Here is a 20,444-nt window from a genome sequence, read left to right as displayed (position 1 = left end):
TCCGAGTATCAGCCAGTCATTTCCAGTTCAGAGCTCTGCCTTTTGGACTCACTACGGCCCCCAGAGTGTTACCAAATGTATGGCAGTAGTAGCAGCTCACTTGAGACTGCAAGGAATCCGTGTATTTCCTTATCTGGATGATAGGCTCATCACCACCCCAACCAGGTATCAAATGGTACAAGCAACAGATCAGGTACTTCAGACTTGTTCAATGCTGGGTATTATTATAAATCATGCAAAGTCTAAACTGTGACCCACCCAAAGACTAGAGTTAATCGCAGTACTATTCGACACATCATCTATGGTTGCCTACTTTCCCTATCCTCATCTTCTCCACATCGGAAACCAAACAAAGATAATTTGCAGTTCAAAAATTCGGCCAGGAAAGTGTTGCAAGCTTTGGATTTGATGGCAGCAGCCATTACTCTAGTTCCTCTGGTGAGCTACCATATGACAGCTCTAAAGTGGATGCTGCAAACTCAATAGTCCTTCTTCACCCACCTCATGTCAGCAATGATGAGGATAATTCAAACTTGTAAGGACTATCTCAAATGGTGGATTCATTCAGAGCAACCCTAGCAAGGTTGCCCATTCATCCTACCTCATTCCAAGGCTGTAGTGACCATGGACTCCTCCCAGATTGGATGGGGGGGCATTATCTGGGAAAGACAGTTCAGGGCACTTGGTCCCCCGAACAGGCCAATTGGCATATAAATGTCCTGGTGATGACAATGGTGCTGTTAGCGTTCCAAGCATTCCAAAGCTCCCTCCCTCTGGTAATGATTGTAATCCAAAAGGACAACATGTTGATCAGTTGGTACATCAACAACAAGGAGAAACCAGATCTTACCCTCTATGTCGAGAAGCCCTCAGAGTATGGCAGTGGGTAATAGTCTCCAATCGCTTTCTGGTACCATCACACATTCCGGGGAAGCCCGTGATTGCAGACAAGCTCAGCAGATCCATTCTGCTGCCCTCAACCACTGAGTACTAAAAATGACTTTTCGTTGGTGGGGCCAATCCTGCTGCGACCTGTGTCCTCCTTGAACAACAAGTGCAGCAGCTTCTTTGCCCTAATCCCCCCATTAGGGAGTCATCAAGGGATCCTCCTCTAACCAAATGGCCCCCTGGTCTGTAATACGCCCCCCCCCAAACTCCCCTGATCCCCAAGTTTTTACAGGAAGCATCCAGACTGAAGACCAGGATAATCATTGCACCTTCCTGGCCTTGACAGATACAGTTACCCTTCCTATGGCCTCATCTCCTGGCTGCACCATGGATTCTGGATCCAATTCCACACCGTCTATCACATCCGACAGGACTGACTCCTCTGGATCTAACAAATCTCAAACTAACCGCATGGTTTCCCCAGTTCCCATGATAGCCAGGCTGTCTACCTTGTCTTTCCCTGTCCGTTCCATTTTCTTATCCTCCCATAAGCCTTCTATGAGGAAATTATATAACAGCAAATGGAAAAGGTTTATTTGGGCTGACCAGCATGATATAGAGCCAATTCACAGCACCCACCTATATGGTTCTCCAATACCTTGCGGAACTGTTTCACAAAGGAGCTAGTGCTTCTACCATTAAGGTTCAGTTAGGAGCTGTCTTGAATTTTCATTTTGGAATTTCAAATTCTTCGCTGGTGTCTGCCAAAATTTGTAAAGTGTTTATCAAAAGGTACGCTTCTCCTGAGACCCCCTTTGAAGGATCCCGTACCTCTTTGGAACCTTTCCTTAGTACTTCAGGCTTTAACTGCTTTTCCCTTTGAACTGGCAACCAAGTGTGCATTAAAATTTCTTTCCTGGGAAACTGCCTTTCTATTAACCATAACCTCTGCTAGGAGAGTTTCAGAGAGTCAAGCCTTATATATTCTAAACCCTCTTATCTCATTTTCTACAAGGATGGTGTATCCTTGTGCACCAGTGCTTCCTTTCTACCAAAGGTGGTGTCAGAAACCATCATCAATCAAGCCATCAACCTGCCAGTATTTTTTCCCAAACTACAGTAATAAAGGAGAATTTCTTCTCCACTCGCTGGATGTCCACAGGCAGCTACACTACTATCTGCATAGGACTAAAGAATTCAGAAACTTAGACCATTTGTTTCCTTTGCGCAACAAAAATTAGGCCAACCTGTTAAAAAAAAAAGACTGCAGCCAAGTGGATAACAGAATGTATTACTTTGGCTTACACAATTTCAAAAGTTCCTTTACAGAAACCAGTAAAAGCTCATTCCACCAGATCGGTGGCTACATCCTTGACTTTTATATCTAGAGCCTCCTTAGATGATATTTGTGCAGCTGCTACTTGCTAAAATCCACACACTTTTATCAATCATTACAAATTGGATTTGGTCTCAAGACATAGATCAGTATTTGGCTCGACTGTTCTCTGGTATGTCCTTCCTTAGGGTCCACCTAGGGCATAGGTAGCTGGGGACTCTGTCCCATTTGTGAAGATGAATGAAAATTGACAACATCAGATAAAGAAGTTATGTACTCACCATAACGTTCCATCTGTGTTGTCTATTTTCATTCAGCCTCACATCCTCTCCCTCCATCCCCCATCCCTACATTTTTTTCTGCCTCAGGGCAAACGTGAAGACACAAGAGATTTCCCCAGATCTTCAGTGGTAATCTCTGTAAACCTGGGACTGTATGTCTTATCATTCAAACCTAGTCATAACCAGTTTCCTTTTGTCAAGACAGTTTAGTCTCACCTTTGCAGATAAATTGTATGATATATAGTACAGAAGTCCTTTTTTGGCATGTGTTTCTTTGGTCTCTAAAGCTTTGGGTATAATCTGAGGTAACAGAGTAGCAGTGCACTGTGGGTAGGGGAGAGCTTGAGAGATCAAAAGTTTCCACGAGCTGTAGTAAAGAATAGTTGTGTAAAATCTTACCATAACCATACATGTCCTCTTCTATATGCTGCAGTATTCATAACGTGAGGGAGTCCATCCCCAGCTGACTTGTACGTCCGGCCAGTATACAAAAGTCTAATGTTACTGTGAGGTATGTGTGATGCCGCACATCAACTAGCATACTTTGGCCTTAAAGACATGTTGAGTATAAAGTGGACGTCAGCAAGTACCAACCTCAGAACTTTTCTGCCGCCTGTCCGATTGCTGCACCAGTCATCGCTTGCCAGATCAGTTGTGCACTTTGGATCAGATAAGTACCCTGTTGGGATTTTTTCTTTGCTTTTCAGCTACTGTTTTGTGCTGTGCTTTACACATTTAAACAGTGTGGTTTTACAATTAATGTACCTAAATACTTTTGACTGTAACAACTCTAATGTTGTTTATGCCAGTTTTTGTGTTAAGTGCGACCATTTTTACATTGGTAAAACATCAAGAAACTTCTGGACCGTATCAAAGAATACAATGGTGCACTCCACAACCATGATCTCAAGAGTGCTTTAGATAAATGCAGCCTGAACTGCATGGGTTTCCAAGGCTTCAATTTCCTAATCCTTGAACAAGTTAATCCATTAGTGGGAGACACGGACACTCAACTTAAAGTGAAAGAACTCAGAGGGCAACTCCTACTTAATGCGGATACCTTCCCAGGACTTAAAGAAAACCTCAACATTAAATGCACACTACGGTGGTACTGGTAAACAGGACCACCCTTGTAGTACTTACGTAACCTACTTCTTTATTGTTGCAGCAAATCTACAGTTTTCCATTGGGTACCTGACACCTTCAAGTTGTTAATATGTTTTGGTGGTTCAATACTAGAATATGAACCACCCATTTATTGCTTACACAAACTACTCCCTTTTCATTTCAGCAAATCCACAATTTTCCATTAGGCACCAAACACATGCAAAGTTTTAAATATTTTTTGGCAGTTTATTTTCATTGGCTGCTTCTTTCTATTTATTGCCAGTAATATTCAAGGTTATTTATTGATTTTCTGATAAAGTTGTGTAGAATAAAAGGAAAAAAGTACTCAAAGCTACCAGTTTGATCTTTTCCTTTAGACAGGGCCCTAGAAGTTAGAAGTATTTGTTTCCAGGAGGTGATGCTTTACTGCAATATGATATGCTCTTCTCAATGCTTCCAGAATATAAAATACTGTATTGCCATTTGCATTAAGTATATATCATGTTACCTGTTAATATAAGCATCTCTATTTAGATTGTTAATTGTCTTTACTGCAACATCTTTCACCAGATGTGAAACTGTAACTCAGCATATGTAATTGTGATATGCACTGCCAAATGTGAAACTGTAACTTCAATGCATGCAACTTGCTATGTATCTGGCATGCCTGAGCCCTTGGCCATCAACATCAACCCCCTTTTACCCATTTTCTACATGGGGTTGGGGTGCCATGTCAGTTGTTGCCATCTCTCTTAATCTAGTGCCACTCTCCTACCCTCTTCAACAGTCATGCCTAACTGTTGCAAGTTTTGTCTCACACAATCCATCTGTCTCTTTGCTGGATGCCCTCATTTGCACTTTCTTCTTCCTGTCTGTCTCAAATCTTCACCAGATTGTCTGCTGCTTTACTGTACATTTGCTTGAATCATTATATTCTGTTCTCTTTGACCTTCCATGTAATTGGAGCTACTTGGGATTTTGCTTTGATTTGCTTTGATTTGCTCATTTTCTTCCTCTGTACCACAGTGTGCATCCGACCACCCATCTCAGGTACTTCATTACTATCACCTTGAGCTTCTTCAGCTGCTCTGCCTTCACTGCTCAGACTTCTGTACTAGTAGTATTGGTCATGCCACTGTTTTGTACACCAACTTTTCAGCTTCTTCTGCATTCTTCTGTCATACGTTACCACTGATACATTGTGCCAATTGACTGCAGCCCCTCTGACTCTAGCTTTCACCACCTTATTCACTTCCCGTCTCAACAACCACTCCTTCCAGGTGTTAACCTGTTCCACTACTTCCTTTCTATCCCAAATCCCATCATCTTCTGATTTCCTGAGTTTGATGCCAATATAACTGTCTTATCTCTTCTTGGTTTCATTCCATGTGCCTTCAACTTTACAGTCCATTCATGCATAATAGTATCTTTTGGGAAATCATCCATCCCTGGTAACTATCACATTGACAACACACCCTTAGACTTGACCCAGTAGTCAGAGAATTAGGGGCACACACAGATAGTAATCTAGACTTTGATCATCACGTGTCTACAGGGGTGAGGAAATCATTCTATGTTGCGCAACTTATAAACACAGGTATGGCATCTACGTCCAAGAAAGCCACTGTTCCACTGTATTCGAGATTCATCAAACATATCATTGAGTACAATGTCCCCTTTGGTATGTACCTAACCAGGCGTATCCGACAACTGGAACATCCACAGAGGTTCCCCACTAAAAGAATACAGGACATAAGTAATATGCCCTTTGCAAACCGCCTCAAGGCCCTATCCCTGTATTCTGTCTCCTACAGGCTTTTGAGGGGAGATCTATGCCTGGCATAAAGGGCATTGTCAGACCCCACTCTGATGGACCTCTTACATATCCACAAAACAAACAGCACCAGAAGTACCCATTCTAAAGTCTTAAACCTTGCCTGTGATATATATATAGGACTTGCTGGAGAGAGAGGTATGTATCCCACAGATTACCCATTCTATAGTGCAGGCTCCCCATCCATGTGAAGCAAAATTCCTCACTAACCCAATTCAAGTGCAACTTGGACAATTGGATGGGAAACTGGAAATTCATCCCTGGTTTGGCACGTATGTCTCTAATGGACACAGGTAAACTGTAAATGGTTCATCTCCCAGGCCCATGCTTACACATATCAAGGGTATCAGAACTTGTCAGAGATTTGGGATGCATGGCTAGGCTTAAAAAGGCCCTTGTGGTCATTAGCCTAGTAAACACCTATGAACCTATCATTTGCTGAAGTTCTTGTCAGAGTCTGCTGTAATGGTACATTGTCTGCATACATTCAACTGTCTCCTCTGACCTGTTTGCTAATTTAGTCCATCACCAGAATGAACAGCAGTGGGCTCAAAGCTGAACCCTGATATACACCCACTCCTACTGGGAATCCTCTCTGTGAGACCAAACACTGTTTGCACTTGTGTCACTGGGTCCTTGTACACAGCCTGCATTAATTGTACCGATGTTTCTGAGAATTCAAACCATTGCAGGACTGCCTAAATCAGCTTTCTTGGGACCTTGTCATATGCTTTTTCCAAGTCTGAGAATACCCAGTTGGACTCTTTCCTCATCTCTAGCTTTTTCCATCTGTCTCACTGCAAATATTGGGTCGGTTGTACTGCATCCTGACCTGAATCCAAACTGCTCATCTCCCATCTTACTTTCTACTGCTCCGCACATTAATTTATAAATTATCCTTTCCAGAACTTTCATGCAGTGTAACAGGAGTTTGATACCTCTATACTGCCAACACTTGTGAATATTCCCTTTGTTCTTGTACACTGGTACTAGAATGCTTATTCTTCAGTCATGTGGGATACAGCTCTTTCTCTCCATAATGCTCTGAGTACCCTTCTGCAGCCAATTTTCCCCTAACTCACCTGGAACCCTTATGAAGCATGTCTGACAACTGTCTTCATTATCTTTCTGTCTTTGCCTCGTAACCTGATAGAGTTTCTTTGTACCATCTGCTGAGGCCCTTTCCAGAAACTGATAGAGTGCCTCTGATGCCTTGTTCTTTGCTATTGCGACTGTTCTCTTAGCCTTTTTTTTTGTCAACCAGTATGTCTTCTTTGCCTGGTCTGTCTTTTCTATATTTCACTTTTTCCTGTACTCCTCCTTTCTTCTGATGACTTCCAGGACTTCTCCATTTCTCTGCCAGTTTTCCTTATGTAACTTATTTCCACACCTGGCTCGGATGTATATCTTTTCTACCAGTTTTCCTTATGTAACTTATTTCCACACCTGGCTCGGATGTATATCTTTTCTACCAGTTTTCCTTATGTAACTTATTTCCACACCTGGCTCGGATGTATATCTTTTCTATACTCTGCACACATGTTGTTTTGAGGAGCTGCCACTCTTCTCCAACTCCACCTATTTCCTCTTCTTTCTGAGGTGCTAGAAACCTGAATAGTCAGTTTCCAGGTCTTCAGTCTAGTCTCCGTTGACCTTACAGCCTTCTTTGACTACTCCTTGTGGCAACTAGTGGTTTATGCTGTGGGCCGACTGTTTCACTGGGGATGACTTTGCAATCACTGATTCTACCCCAACACCTTTTCCTTAGAAGTAGGAAGCCTACTTGGGTTGCATTTTGGCCACTCTTGTATGTGATCTTGTAACTCTCTTTCTCTCTTGCTGAACCATGTTTTGCCCACTATCAAGCCATTTGCCAGAAAGTCTAGATGTCTTCTCCTTCTTTATTCCTGTTTCCCACCCATGTGGACCCAGGCAGTCTTTGAACCCTGTTCTGTCTGTCCTGATATCTGCATTCAGGTCCCACATTACCAACATCAACTCATATTGCCCTACTTTATCTTGTACATCCTGCCACTGCTGATGAATGCAGTCTTTTCTTCGGTATCACAACCCTGGTATGGACCACAGGCTGACATTACGAATAGTGCCCTACCCTTATGCTGGAATCTGACTACCATAAGTCTGTCACTAATTCAGATAGCATCTTTCACTGTCTTTTGAAGCCTCTCCCTCACTACAATTCCCACGTCCTTTCTAGCCTGTTCTCCCCAAGTGGCAGACTGTGGAACCCAAGACAAGTAGCCTTGCTGGTCTGCCCTTCCATCTTGTCTCCTCGATACACAGAAGGTCAAGCCAACTCCTTAACATCATGTTATCCACTTCCAAACTCCATCCTGTCAGTGACGCAACATAAGTGTAACAATTCTTAGTTCATGTCTGGCAGGTTGATTGAATGTATGTCCAGCCCTCTTACAACAGAGTTATCCCAGGTAACCCAAGCTGAACAACTGGACACTGGCCAGCCAGTAGCTTACTGACCCAGGCTGCTGGGCATTACGGAGGGCACACACTGCTAATAGGGGTACACAGACCCCCGGCACCATTAGCATGGGTTCCTGACATAAGTCAGAGTAGGTCAGATCCTCATCCCACTTATCACAGCCAAATACCCATGACTATTTTTGGCAGCTTTATTCAATCTGACCAAATCACTTAAAGCCAATTTTTACACTCAGTAGCCAGCCTTGACACATCATGCAATATGTGATCTATATTAAATCTAATCAATAACAATGTCAATAATCAGCAAATGTAGCTCACATAAATTAAATCCTTAAATAAGCATCAGTTCAAGATTACTGAATTCCAATACATCAATCTGCAGCACAACAAAAAAAAAAAAAAAAAAGAGAAAAGAATGCTTTAACAAACTGCATCACGTATTAACAGTTTACCTGTACAGCCCAGATACAGTGTCATCACTCAAAGCAGCAAGACAAGGAAAAATACATCATGCACCATAAAAAAGATGCTCTGATTAACCCTTTAAGGAGTAGAAGTTCTAATAGATAAGCATAGTGACAGGCAATACATGAACAGTCCCTTACCCCGTCTTGTGTTCCATAGTTACTAACTGTAATAACACAGCTTGCATTGATGGTATGGAGAAATACTGCCTTGGTTGTGACTCAGGCAACCTGAGTTACATTAGCAGCTCAGGTGCTTGACTCTGTTAGCGGGGAAGGATGACCATGCCCATACTGGGGAGAGGGAATGCACATGTGCAAAAGCGCTAGCTGGAGTTCTTCATGAAGATGGAGAAACCACATGCAATGTCTCTGGTGGGTGAGGTTTCCTGCTTATGTTAGTCCCTTGCGGAGGTAAGTGGTGGTGCAAAGCTGATGTCCACTGCATGCATCACAAATGGCCTGTTGCTGAGAAGGTGCAGTGAGGGGGGAGGGCTTAGCAGACAAAACCTGATGATGGCTCCTCCCAGCCAATCCTCATCTGGTGATAGGGAATAAATGGGCACACTGGCTGAAAGGGGGCTGACAACTGGCAGACACAAGAGCAGAAATTGTATAAAAAATGTAATGACACAATGCTTATGTAAACAAACCAGTCAGTATGCTGATGCAATCTAATCAGTCACTGTACACATGCACATTCAGTAATCAGTCACTGAACATCCACACTCGGTAATAAGTTAGTGAATATGCACACTCAGTAATCAGTCACTGAACATGTACACTCAGTAATGACTCAATGAACATGCACACTCAGCAATGAGTCACTGAACATATGCACACTCAGTAATCACACTGTACATATGCACACTCGGTAATGAGTCACTACACATGTACACTCAGTAATGACACTCAACATGCACACTTGGTAATGAGTCACTGAACATATGCACACTTAGTAATCGATTACTGAAAATAGACAATGAGTAATCAGTCACTGAACATATTGAATATATGCACATTTCACAAACGAGTCACTGAGCATCTAGGGACTCAATAATGAGTCACTTAACATGCACACACTGTAATCGGACAGTGAACATATGCACACCGAGTAATGAGTCACTGAACATATGCAACTCAGTAATGAGTCACTGAACATATGCAACTCAGTAGAGTCAATGAACATATGCACACTCAGTAATGAGTCACTGAACATATGCACACTCAGTAATGAGTCACTGAACATATGTACACTCAGTACACATACACATATCAATTAGGTATTATTTATAGAAAACTCTGTAATCAGTAACTGCATATGCAGATTTATTTGCTATACACATGCACAATTAATCAGCATGTGCACACACACATTCAGTAATGAGTCGCTAAACATGCATATCCAGTAATCATAACTGCATTTGTATGCAGACACAAACACTAATCACTGTATTTGACCATTTACTATACACTAACTGTACACATGCACATTCAGTAATGAGGCACTGAACATGCACATCCAGTAATCAACTGCAGCTGTATACACACACACTCACAATCAGTGTATTTGCCCACTTACTATATATTAACTGTACACATACACATTCAGTAATTAGGCATTGATCATGCACATCCAATAATCATTAGCTGCATTTGTATACACACACACACACACATCACTGTATTTCACCATTTACTATACACTAGCTGCACATTTACACATTCAGTGATGAGGCACTGACCAGGGACACTCAGCAATCACTACACATCCATATTCAGTAATGAGTCCCTCAACACATACACTCGGAACATATGCACATCTCAGTAGTGAGTCACTGAATGACTCAATGCATAAGCGTACTCTGTAGCTGGTCAGCGCATATGCGCATTCAGTTGGATGTGCATTCAGTAGTTACTCACTCTACATGCCTTCTCAATAAGCAGAGTTTGGGTACACATAAAGCTCCGTAATCAGTCAATGAGCAAGTACAAACTCTCTAAATACCCAGTGTACTTAAACTGTCAGTAATCAGTCACTGTGCTCATATTCAACCAACAATCATGCACTGCACATGTGATGTTAGTAATTAAGCAGTGGGCATATGCACATTCAGTAATAAGACACTTTGCCTGCATTCTCAGTGCATATGAAGATTCAGTAGGCAACCACCACAAAAAATTCTCTGCATTCAGTCATTATACATGAACATTCCTTAATCATTCTCTGCATATCACTGCACCTCCACTTTCAGTAATGAATAACTGCAAATGCACATTCAATAATCAGTCACTGCATATCACTGCACATGCAGTGTCAGTAGTCAGTCACTGCACACCACTGCACTTACGCTGTCAGCAATTGATCAATGCACATACACATTCTGTAGTCACTGCACATGAATCATCAGTACTCAGGAACTGCATGTATACATATTCATTAATCAGACACTACACACAATACACAATTTGTGATAATGCACTGCATATTAACATTAGGTAACCAACCATTATACAGTCAGTAATCAGTTACTGTACACATGCATACACTTGTAATCAGTCTCTGCATTTGTGCACATTTCAGTAATAAGTCACTAACCATGCAAACACAGTAGTCATTCACTTAGTAACAAGTATCTGAACATGCACACCCACTAGTCACCATATACACGCACATTTCAGAAATGAGTCACTGGACATGTACTCTCAGCAATCAGTCACTGTACATGTGCACATTCAGTAACAAGTTACTGAACACCCACACTCAGTAACGAGTCACTGAACATGCACACTCAGTAATAAGTCACTGAATGTATGGACATTTCAGTAATGAGTCACTGAACATGAACACTCAGTAATGAGTCACTGAACATGTGCACATTTCAGTAATAAGTCACTACACATGTAAACTCAGTAGTCAGTCACTGTACATGTGCAGGTTTAGTAATGAATCACTAAACATGCAGACTCGATAATTGATCACTGTACATGTGCATATACATTAACAAGTCACTGAACATATGCACATTTCAGTAATGGGTCACTGAATATGCATACCTATCAGTCACTGAATGTATGCACATTTCAGTAATGCGTCACTGAACATGCATGCTCAGTAATCAGTCACTAAACTTATGCACATTTCAGTAATGAGTCATTGAACATGCACACTCAGTAATCAGTCACTTAACATATCCATATTTCAGTAATGTGTCACAAAACAGGCACACTCATTAATCGGTCACTGTATTTGTGCACATTCAGTAAACAGTCATTGAATATACACTCTCAGCAGTCATTATACATGGGCACATTCAGAAATCAATCAGTCACTTAACATGCACAGTCAGCAATTACTTACTGAAGATATGCACTCAGTAATCAGTCAATGCAGATACGCACATTTCAGTAATAAGTCATAGAATATCCACTCAGTAATCAGTAACTGTATCCTGTATATGTGTACATTCAGTAAAGAGTACTGAACATGCAGACTCAGCAGTCACTGTTCATGAGCACATTCAGTAATCAGTCACTAAACATGCACAGTCAGCAATTACTTACTGAAGATATACACTCAGTAATCAGTCAATGCAGATATGCACATTTCAGTAATAAGTCATAGAATATGCACTCAGTAATCATTAACTGTATCTGCTTACATTCAGTATAGAGTCACTGAACATCCACACTGAGCAGTCATTGTACATTGGCACATTTCACTAACAGGTCACTGAACATGCACACTCTGTAATCAGTCAGTGTTCATGTGCCATTTCAGAAATGATTCCTGAACATGCACACTCAGTAATAAGTTGCTACATTTGTGCACATTCAGTAGCGAGACACCGAGCATGCACATTCAGCAGTTACTGAACATGGGCACATTCCATAATGTCAGTGAATGTGCACACTCAGTAATCAATCATTGGACATATGCACATTTCAGTAATGAGTGACAGGACATGCACTCAGTAATAAGCCACTCACATCTGTGCACATTCAGTAAAGAGTCACTGAACATGCTCAGTCAGTAAAGAGTCACTGAACATATACACATTTCAGTAATGAGTCAGTGAACATAGCGACTCAGTAATCAGTCACTGTGCATCTGCACATTTCAATAATTCCTGAACATGCACTCAATAATCAGTCATAATCAGTCACTGCATCTGTGCACATCCAGTAGTGAGACACTGAACATGCACACTCAGTCACTGTACATGGGCACATTCAGTAATAAGCCACTGAATATGCATACCCACTAATCAATCACTGTACATGGCCATATTCAGTAATCAGTCACTGTACATGTGCACACATACATACAGTGGGTATAAAAAGTTTACACACCCCTGTTAAAATGCCAGGTTTTTGTGATATAAAAAATGAGAACACAATAAATAATTTCAAAACTTTTCCCACCTTTAATGTGACTTATAACCTGTACAATTGAAAAACAAACAAATCTGTTAAGGGAAAAAATATTTAAAAAAATACAGTATGTTGGTTGCATAAGTGTGCACACCCTTAAACTAATACTTTGTTGGGTGTGCACACCCTTAAACTAATATGTTGTTGAAGCACTTTTTGATTTAATTATAGCATTCAGTCTTCTTGGGTACGCACCTGCCATCAATTAAAGAGAATTTGATTAACCCCAAATAAAGTTCAGCTATCCTAGTAGGATTTTCCTAACATTTACTCAGTTACAGCAAAAGCCATGGTTGGCAGAGAGCTTACAAAGCATCAAAGGGATCTCATTGTTGAAAGCTATCAGTCAGGAGAAGGGTACAAAAAAATTTCCACAGCACTGGATATACCATGGAACTCAGTGAAGATAGTCATCAAAAAGTGGAGAAAATATGGGACAAGAGTGATGTTGCAAATAACTGGATATCCCTCCAAAACTGATGAAAGGACAACATGAAAACTGATCAGGGAGGCTGCCAAGAGACCTACAGCAACAATGAAGGAGCTGCAGGAATTTCTGGCAATTACTGGTTGTGTACTACATGTGACAACAATCTCCCGTATTCTCCATATGTCTGGACTATGGGGTAGGGTTGCAAGACAGAAGCCTTTTCTTACACAGAAAAACATGCAGGCCCAGCTAAAATTTGCAAAACAATACATCAAGTCTCCCAAAAGCATGTGGGGAAATGTGTTATGGTCTGATGAGACCAAGGCTGAACTTTTTGGCCACAATTCGAGAATGTACATTTGGCGCAAAAACACTTCACATCACCAAAAGAACACCATCCCTATGGTGAATCATGGTGGTGGCCATAGCTGACCTTAGGCATAGGCCAACTAGGCAGCCGCCTAGGGCGCCACTCTAGCTTTATAACCCAATTTAGTGTAGATGCGAACAGTATAAGGAACATTTTGGTTAAAAATTGGAGGGTGTTTTCACTTGAGGAAGAAATGCTGGTTAAAATATGTGAAAAACCTTCTGTAATTTTTAAACGTGGCAGGAACTTGAAGTCACTGGCAGAACTGCCTAGACAAATAACCGCACGAATGCCAGGTATATTTAAATGTGAGGCTTGCAGCCTTTGCAGATACATGGCATCAGGTTGCACGTTTACAATTCAAGATCAAACATATAGAATAAATGGGAGGTACAATTGTAATTCTAAATCCGTGATCTATATTGTCCAATGCCAGTTGTGCCTAGCATACTATATTGGTAAGACCGACAGAAAACTTAAGGAAAGGGCTTATGAGCATATATATAAATATATATATATATATATATATATATATATATATATATATATATATATATATAGTATAAGCAAGGGCAAGAATGATAAAGCCTTGGCAAGGCATTGTAGTAGTCACCCGGACCATGAATTTACTTTTAGAGTGATAGACCAAGTAAAATATAATTTAAGAGGTGGCCCCTTCCCTTTAATTCTAGAAAGGCAGGACGTGTTATGGCAGTTACGCCTTGACTCTAGTAGAAAGCCAGGCTTAAATGAAGTGATTTCTATTGCCTGTATCTTAAAACTGAGAAGTCTCACTAGATGAATTTGATATTTTAACTATTTAACAATTACTTTTGTGTTTATATTTTAGGAACAGTATTTACACATCTATGTTTTTAAAATATGGAAATTAGTATTATGAAGTGACGTTTAAAAAACATGGCAATTTAAATGGGGATATATCTTAGTGAATATGAATGTACATGGTTAAAACGGTTAAGTAGTAGTAGTGAATGCTAACTGATTAATAAGCGTTAAATGATGTGGTTTATTTGATTGGGTAGATGACTGAATGGAGGGAAAAGTTTTTGTATTTAAACTTGGTGTTGGTGTACTGTTTTCTGGCTGAAGAATCCGGTGATCCAACCGGACGAAAAGCACTTTACATTCAGTTATCAGACATCTACTGTCAAAAAGAGCATAACTGCTGTGCTAAACAATATATCTTTTGTGTAGTTTCCATATGTCAGGAACCAAGAAAAGTTGAAAACTTGATGAACATACTAGTCTACTACGCCACACAGAATCCAATAGCAACAACTGTAATAATGTTCAAAAACAACGTATGCAAAAAACATACAGGGTAAGTGCTGAGTTAATCAAAAACATCCAAATTGCAATACATGCCATTATGTAAAAATGTATATGTTAAAAGTGTTAAAAAAATGATTACAAAATATTATAAAAAATAAATAAAATATATATGTACAGGGGAAACAAAGGTAGATGTTTAATAATCTTTGTTTCCCCTGTACATATATATTTTATTTATTTTTTGTAATATTGGTTTTGTAATAATTTTTTTGTAATACTAAAATAATCTTTTTTGTAGCATTTTAACATATACATTTTTACATAATGGCATGTATTGCAGTTTGGAAGTTTTTGATTAACTCATTTAATTATTCTTTATAAGGTATACAGAATGAACTAGGAAAACCACTGGAAAAGCATGTGTGTATGTTTACCCAGTATATTGACTTATGGCGTATATTCATAGTACATAATTATATTTCATATTTTATATATTTTTATACTTTTTTCACACATTTTTAAACTTTTTAATCAATAAAGGGTTAAACAATTAACCAATTAAATATTACTAAGGGAGATATAAAAGAGCTGGGTTATTGTTTTTCGGTGTTCTGATGAAGTCCCTCATTTGGAAAGAAAGCACTTAACCTGTATTGTTTTTTGCATAAACTATTTTTGAACATTATTAAAGTTGCTGCTATCCAGTGGTGCAGCGGTAGCGTTGTAGCCTCACAGCAAGAGGTTCTCCCATTCGATTCTCGGCTGGAGTGCCTTCTGTGTGGAGTCTGCATGTCCTCCTCGTGGTCAAGTGGCATTCGAAAGACATGCGTAAATGGGCGTGTCTTCGATGAAGGTTGGGTGTCGAGTTGGCACCCCAGAACCGTAAAAATCTACTGCCAATCATTAGCGGACTGAAGTTCCGCTGTGGCAACCCCTAACCGGGAAAAAACGTGAAAAGCCAAAAGAAGAAGAACAACAACAACAACATTAAAATTGTTGCTATTGGATTCCGTGTGGCGTGGTGGACTAGTTTGTTCATCTAGTTTCCATATGTGCCAATTACTGAGTGCGTGTGACAAGGCTGATAAAGGTGTGAGACAGGGATAGGGAAATCCACTGATCCGCTAGCCTTGTCTTCTGAAGCACAAGTATCCATTACAAGGCTTGTGAGGCTATGTTATATGACAATTCCCCTGTTACACTTCATCCACTCTGGGCTCTGTGTAATTTGACCATTATACATTTTACACGGACACAAGGTGGCACCAAAGAGAGAGTGTGTTGGGGGGGGGGGGGACTAGTCCAAAACTGTCTTCTGTATCCTGAAATTGTAAGGAAAATGAAGCGGATCACTATTACTTTTACAGACTGAGCTCAACAGCATTACTGACATGCGAAAGCACCATGCAGCTGTAGTGCTAAAGATAAAGCATAATACAAATTCATAGCATGTATTTTTGAATTTTTCAGCATATATTCATTCACTCAAACATACTAAAACCCAACGTCACATCTGACATTGAGAGACAGTATGCCTCAATCTGTAGAATGGGACAGTAAGCAGGCCTTCACCAGCATTATTTCACCTGTATGGTCAATTCAAGCACCTTTTCATAGATTTGTACTTGCCTGTAGTATCCCATGTCTGAACAGCTGCAAACATGTTCTGCAACTCTCTAATAGCATGCGATTTATTTCCCACAAAACCTGTACACCGGCCCAAAGGAAATGTAACCATCCATAATGCCACAGAACTAGGTTGGAAGAGGGTCCCAGGAAACACACAGGCAGCAAGATGGGGGAGGATGTGGCAGCCATAAGTGTGGGCATCAGTTACTACTACACTGTCAAGTAGAGGAGACTGAGAAATGCAAGCGATAATATTCTTTTTTTAAAATGGAGGCAAGAATCACCCAAGTAGAAGCATATGCACACTATCTCCACAAAACGCAATCCATGTCACATTCCGGGAAATGTTAGGGCTGTACATAGAAAAAAGTTCCTGCCATCCACATATGTATCGGGTCCTCGCCATTCATCATCTCCACATTTTAAAATGCTTACATGGTGGAAATAAGGGGTATAAAATGGGCAACAAGCAAGGTGTCTCAATGCTTGATGGCCAGCAATAAAAAAAACAAAAAAATATTAAAAATGATACACAGAGAGAAAATAATATGTAAAATCTTAAGTACTATGGCATGCACAACATTTTAATCTTAAACATTTGGTATATAATTACCTTGACTACTTCATATCCAGCAGCTGTTTTTTGAAAATGTTTCATCACATCTTGGTATTCAGGCGATGTAGGATCTAGTGGGATTTGAATAAAACTGCTGCTCATTTCAGCCCAGTTCCTTGGAAAATCTTGTCCTAATTGTATAAAACATTGTGCTGTTATCTCTATGACCAACTGTTGTACATCATGTTTCTGCATGTATGTAATAAATGGAGCAAAAGTCAATTTTGGTGCCAGTAATTCTACATAACCTGTAAGAAGTTTAGTCACAGACTGTATGCACACACAAATCAGATTTACTAATGTCACCTTAGCAAGTGAATGCAATACCAGTACAGCCCTGGAGTGAAAAGGATATGGATGACATCTGCACCAGCAGTTAACAATGTTCTTATAAGTGGAAATACTTACATATTCATATGGCACACATTTAACCACAGCAGTGAAAATGCTGACACAAATCTGCACTACACTGATTTCTATTACTAATTTACAATTTATCAGTACAGACACATCACTATGTCATGGTTTGGGTACTGTGGTAATAACTTCAACATCAAGCTGCAGATTCCACAAGTAAAACTGCAACATAACAAGGTTCCCTATTGAAGTGTTGGCTCTCGAAATACAATGTCAACAAACCCCAAAAAAAGATTAAAAACTCGGAGAACAGTGAATCTCGAAAATTGCTCATCTCTTTTAAACTTGCCTGAACTCATTTATACCAAATCCAAGATAGCTACATCATGGAAAAAGGGAATATTCCAAGAAATGGCATCTCAAACTTGGTATTTGTAAGTCTGTTCTTTCCGTCATTAAGTCTCTGCATTTCACAACTTGCTCTACAGGGTCCCGGCATTTCAAATGGTTACCACATAATGATAATGTCTAATAAAACAATATGCTGCAAAGTGAAAATGAAGTTCCCTTCTTGTTAACCATTGCTAAATTGTAAATTTTTCAGCTACACAGACCATATATGTTCATTTAAACAACTAACTGTTTCAAAAGTAAAATAAAGAGTTATTCCAATACACTTAACTCCATGCAGTTTCCCTGAGTACTATGAACATTAACTGCTGACTCAGTAACCTATAGCTTCATCTTGTCTGACAGTCTGGCTATTAAAATTACATAAATGTCATTGGCAAGACTAACATGCACAATTACCCTTTCTTAATTCAAATACTCAAACATCCCTCCTCTGTATCTGTCATCAAACTGAGTTTAGTACATAGCATGGCCTCAGGGCCACTGACAGTACACAGTGTCACCTCCATCTTGCCCAGATTTCTCAAATTCAATGGAAAATCCACTTTGAGTCTCCTTGGCAGGAAAAGAGTTTGTTGAATCAATGCTCTTACCCAGACACCAAATAAATAATTGCTTATAAAGCATCAGGCAGGCAAGGTGGGTCACTGCACCATGCAGTCACAGTCTGCTTTTATATGATACAAGTGTATCAGTAATGTGTAGGCCCGTATCACTGTCAGTCTGCTGTGAAGTGAAGAGGCATTATAATTTATTTACTTAAATGATTCCGTTCAAGACAGATGCTAATCGCTGCTACGTCCAGAAACACAGACAATGAATACAGGTTATGGCTATTAAGACAGCTGGACTGCCAGTTCCACAAATGTCCCTAATTGCCTGATATAGCACTATTAACCTGGACTGATCTAAAGTGTTTCTTTCATGTCTCAGCTTGTGAAATACCCTAATGTTGGTTTAGTACTTTTCCATTCCCAGTTATCTTCTGACCTCCATAAAACAATACTGACACAAACAGGGACTGGCCTTGTAATTTGTTTAGTGGGACTCTGGAGCTCACAATAATATAATATGACCAGCAAAGGGGAGATGAAGATCAGAGGTCAAGTGTCATGCTCTATCCTAGCATTTGGATGCTGAAATTGATACCATTTACAACTAAGCAAGTATAACTTTTATTTACTTATTTATTTACTGACATTGGACTCCCGGGAAAGTCCGACTAGGTATGATCCCATTTTCAGCAGTGGCCCGGGGAGAAAAGCTCCACAGTACTACAGACATACCACTCAACTATTCATATTTTAACAGATTGTCCAGATTGTGCTTTATATTTTTGGTGTGCTTCTCATAAAGTTTGTGGATTTCTGGTAAATCACTGAAAGACTGAAGTTACTGAATAATGACATACACATCAGCTTCAGACTTCATATGCTTCATATCATTCAGAAAATATATGCTAACTGAAATCCTGTTATTGTAGCATCTTTCTAAGTTTATAAGAGCAACATTTAAAATCTGTCCTTATTTCTGGGACTTTGTCCCTCCATTATTTTAGACTTTGTCCAGATTTCTTGCAGTAAGAGGTTGAGAGGTATGACAACACAACGTTTTAAGAACAATAATTTTATAATGTTTAAAAATAAAAAGTAATAAAACTAAAAATAATAGAAAAAAACAACTATAGTTTAAATAATTATACCAAAATTTACATATTCATGGAACAGGACTGCTGGCTACAAACATTTACAAACTGTGAAAGTACAGTTGTGTACCTACCATAAATGCAGATGTTCGAGTGTATTCACTGTTGCAGTCATTACACTTGGGTTATCCTGCTGGCATGCTACCTTCAGTCGGCCTGAATTCCAAAGTCCTGGTCCGGTGCTGGTTGCTGTCGCCTCTTCCCTGATGTCAGAGCGCCAGGGGTATATATGATGCAGCCAACGCCATTTTCTTCAGTTTTTCTTGCCCCAGATGTCAAGTGCCCCCAAGAAGGTAGGCAATACATATTGCTTATAAAAACATACAGTAAAATAAAAACAATACCTTCATCTACAAGCAAATACACCACATAAGTTGTATAGGATAGAGAAGTATAGATAAGTCCCAGCAAAGAAAGGGGGATGGAGGGTGGGTAACCTGGACTGCAACAGTGAATACACTAGAACATCTACATTTATGGTAGGCACACAACTGTACTATGTCCATCGTGTTTCACTGTTGCAGTCATTACACTTGGTTTGAATCCCAAAGTTGAGGTAGGGCGGCTGGGTCTAAATAGGATTAGGAGTGGCTATGAGGCCCTACAGAACTGCAGTGGCAAAGCCTGCTCTGGATTTACAGTAAAGAGGTAAGTGGTAGTGCTTGGTAAAAGTGTGCACTGAACTCCAAGTTGCAGCCTCCAAAATTTCCTTGGTTGGTACTCCTCTGAGAAAGGCTGCTGAAGTGGCTGCTGCCCTGGTAGAATGTGGCCTAATATTCTTAGGCACTGACTTGCCATGCTGTGCATAGCAGAAACGAATGCAGTG

The 20,444-nt window shown here is 40.0% G+C and overlaps 1 protein-coding gene across 1 annotated transcript in view; it reads right to left on the bottom strand.

The window, feature by feature from the left end:
- The window catches only part of LOC122790522 (protein mono-ADP-ribosyltransferase PARP14-like), a 456,801-nt gene that overhangs the window by 334,366 nt on the left and 101,991 nt on the right, over positions 1 to 20,444 (bottom strand). Inside the window, exon 3 of the mRNA XM_044058073.1 lies at positions 17,143 to 17,276. Within this exon, the coding sequence (XP_043914008.1) occupies positions 17,143 to 17,276 (134 nt within the window). The remainder of the gene's footprint in view (positions 1 to 17,142; positions 17,277 to 20,444) is intronic.

Source organism: Protopterus annectens, chromosome 16.part0, assembly GCF_019279795.1.
Source record: "Protopterus annectens isolate FY-2018-M chromosome 16.part0, PAN1.0, whole genome shotgun sequence".
In the NCBI taxonomy this organism is placed as follows: Eukaryota; Metazoa; Chordata; order Ceratodontiformes; family Protopteridae; genus Protopterus; species Protopterus annectens.
This window is presented reverse-complemented; position numbering and strand designations above follow the sequence as displayed.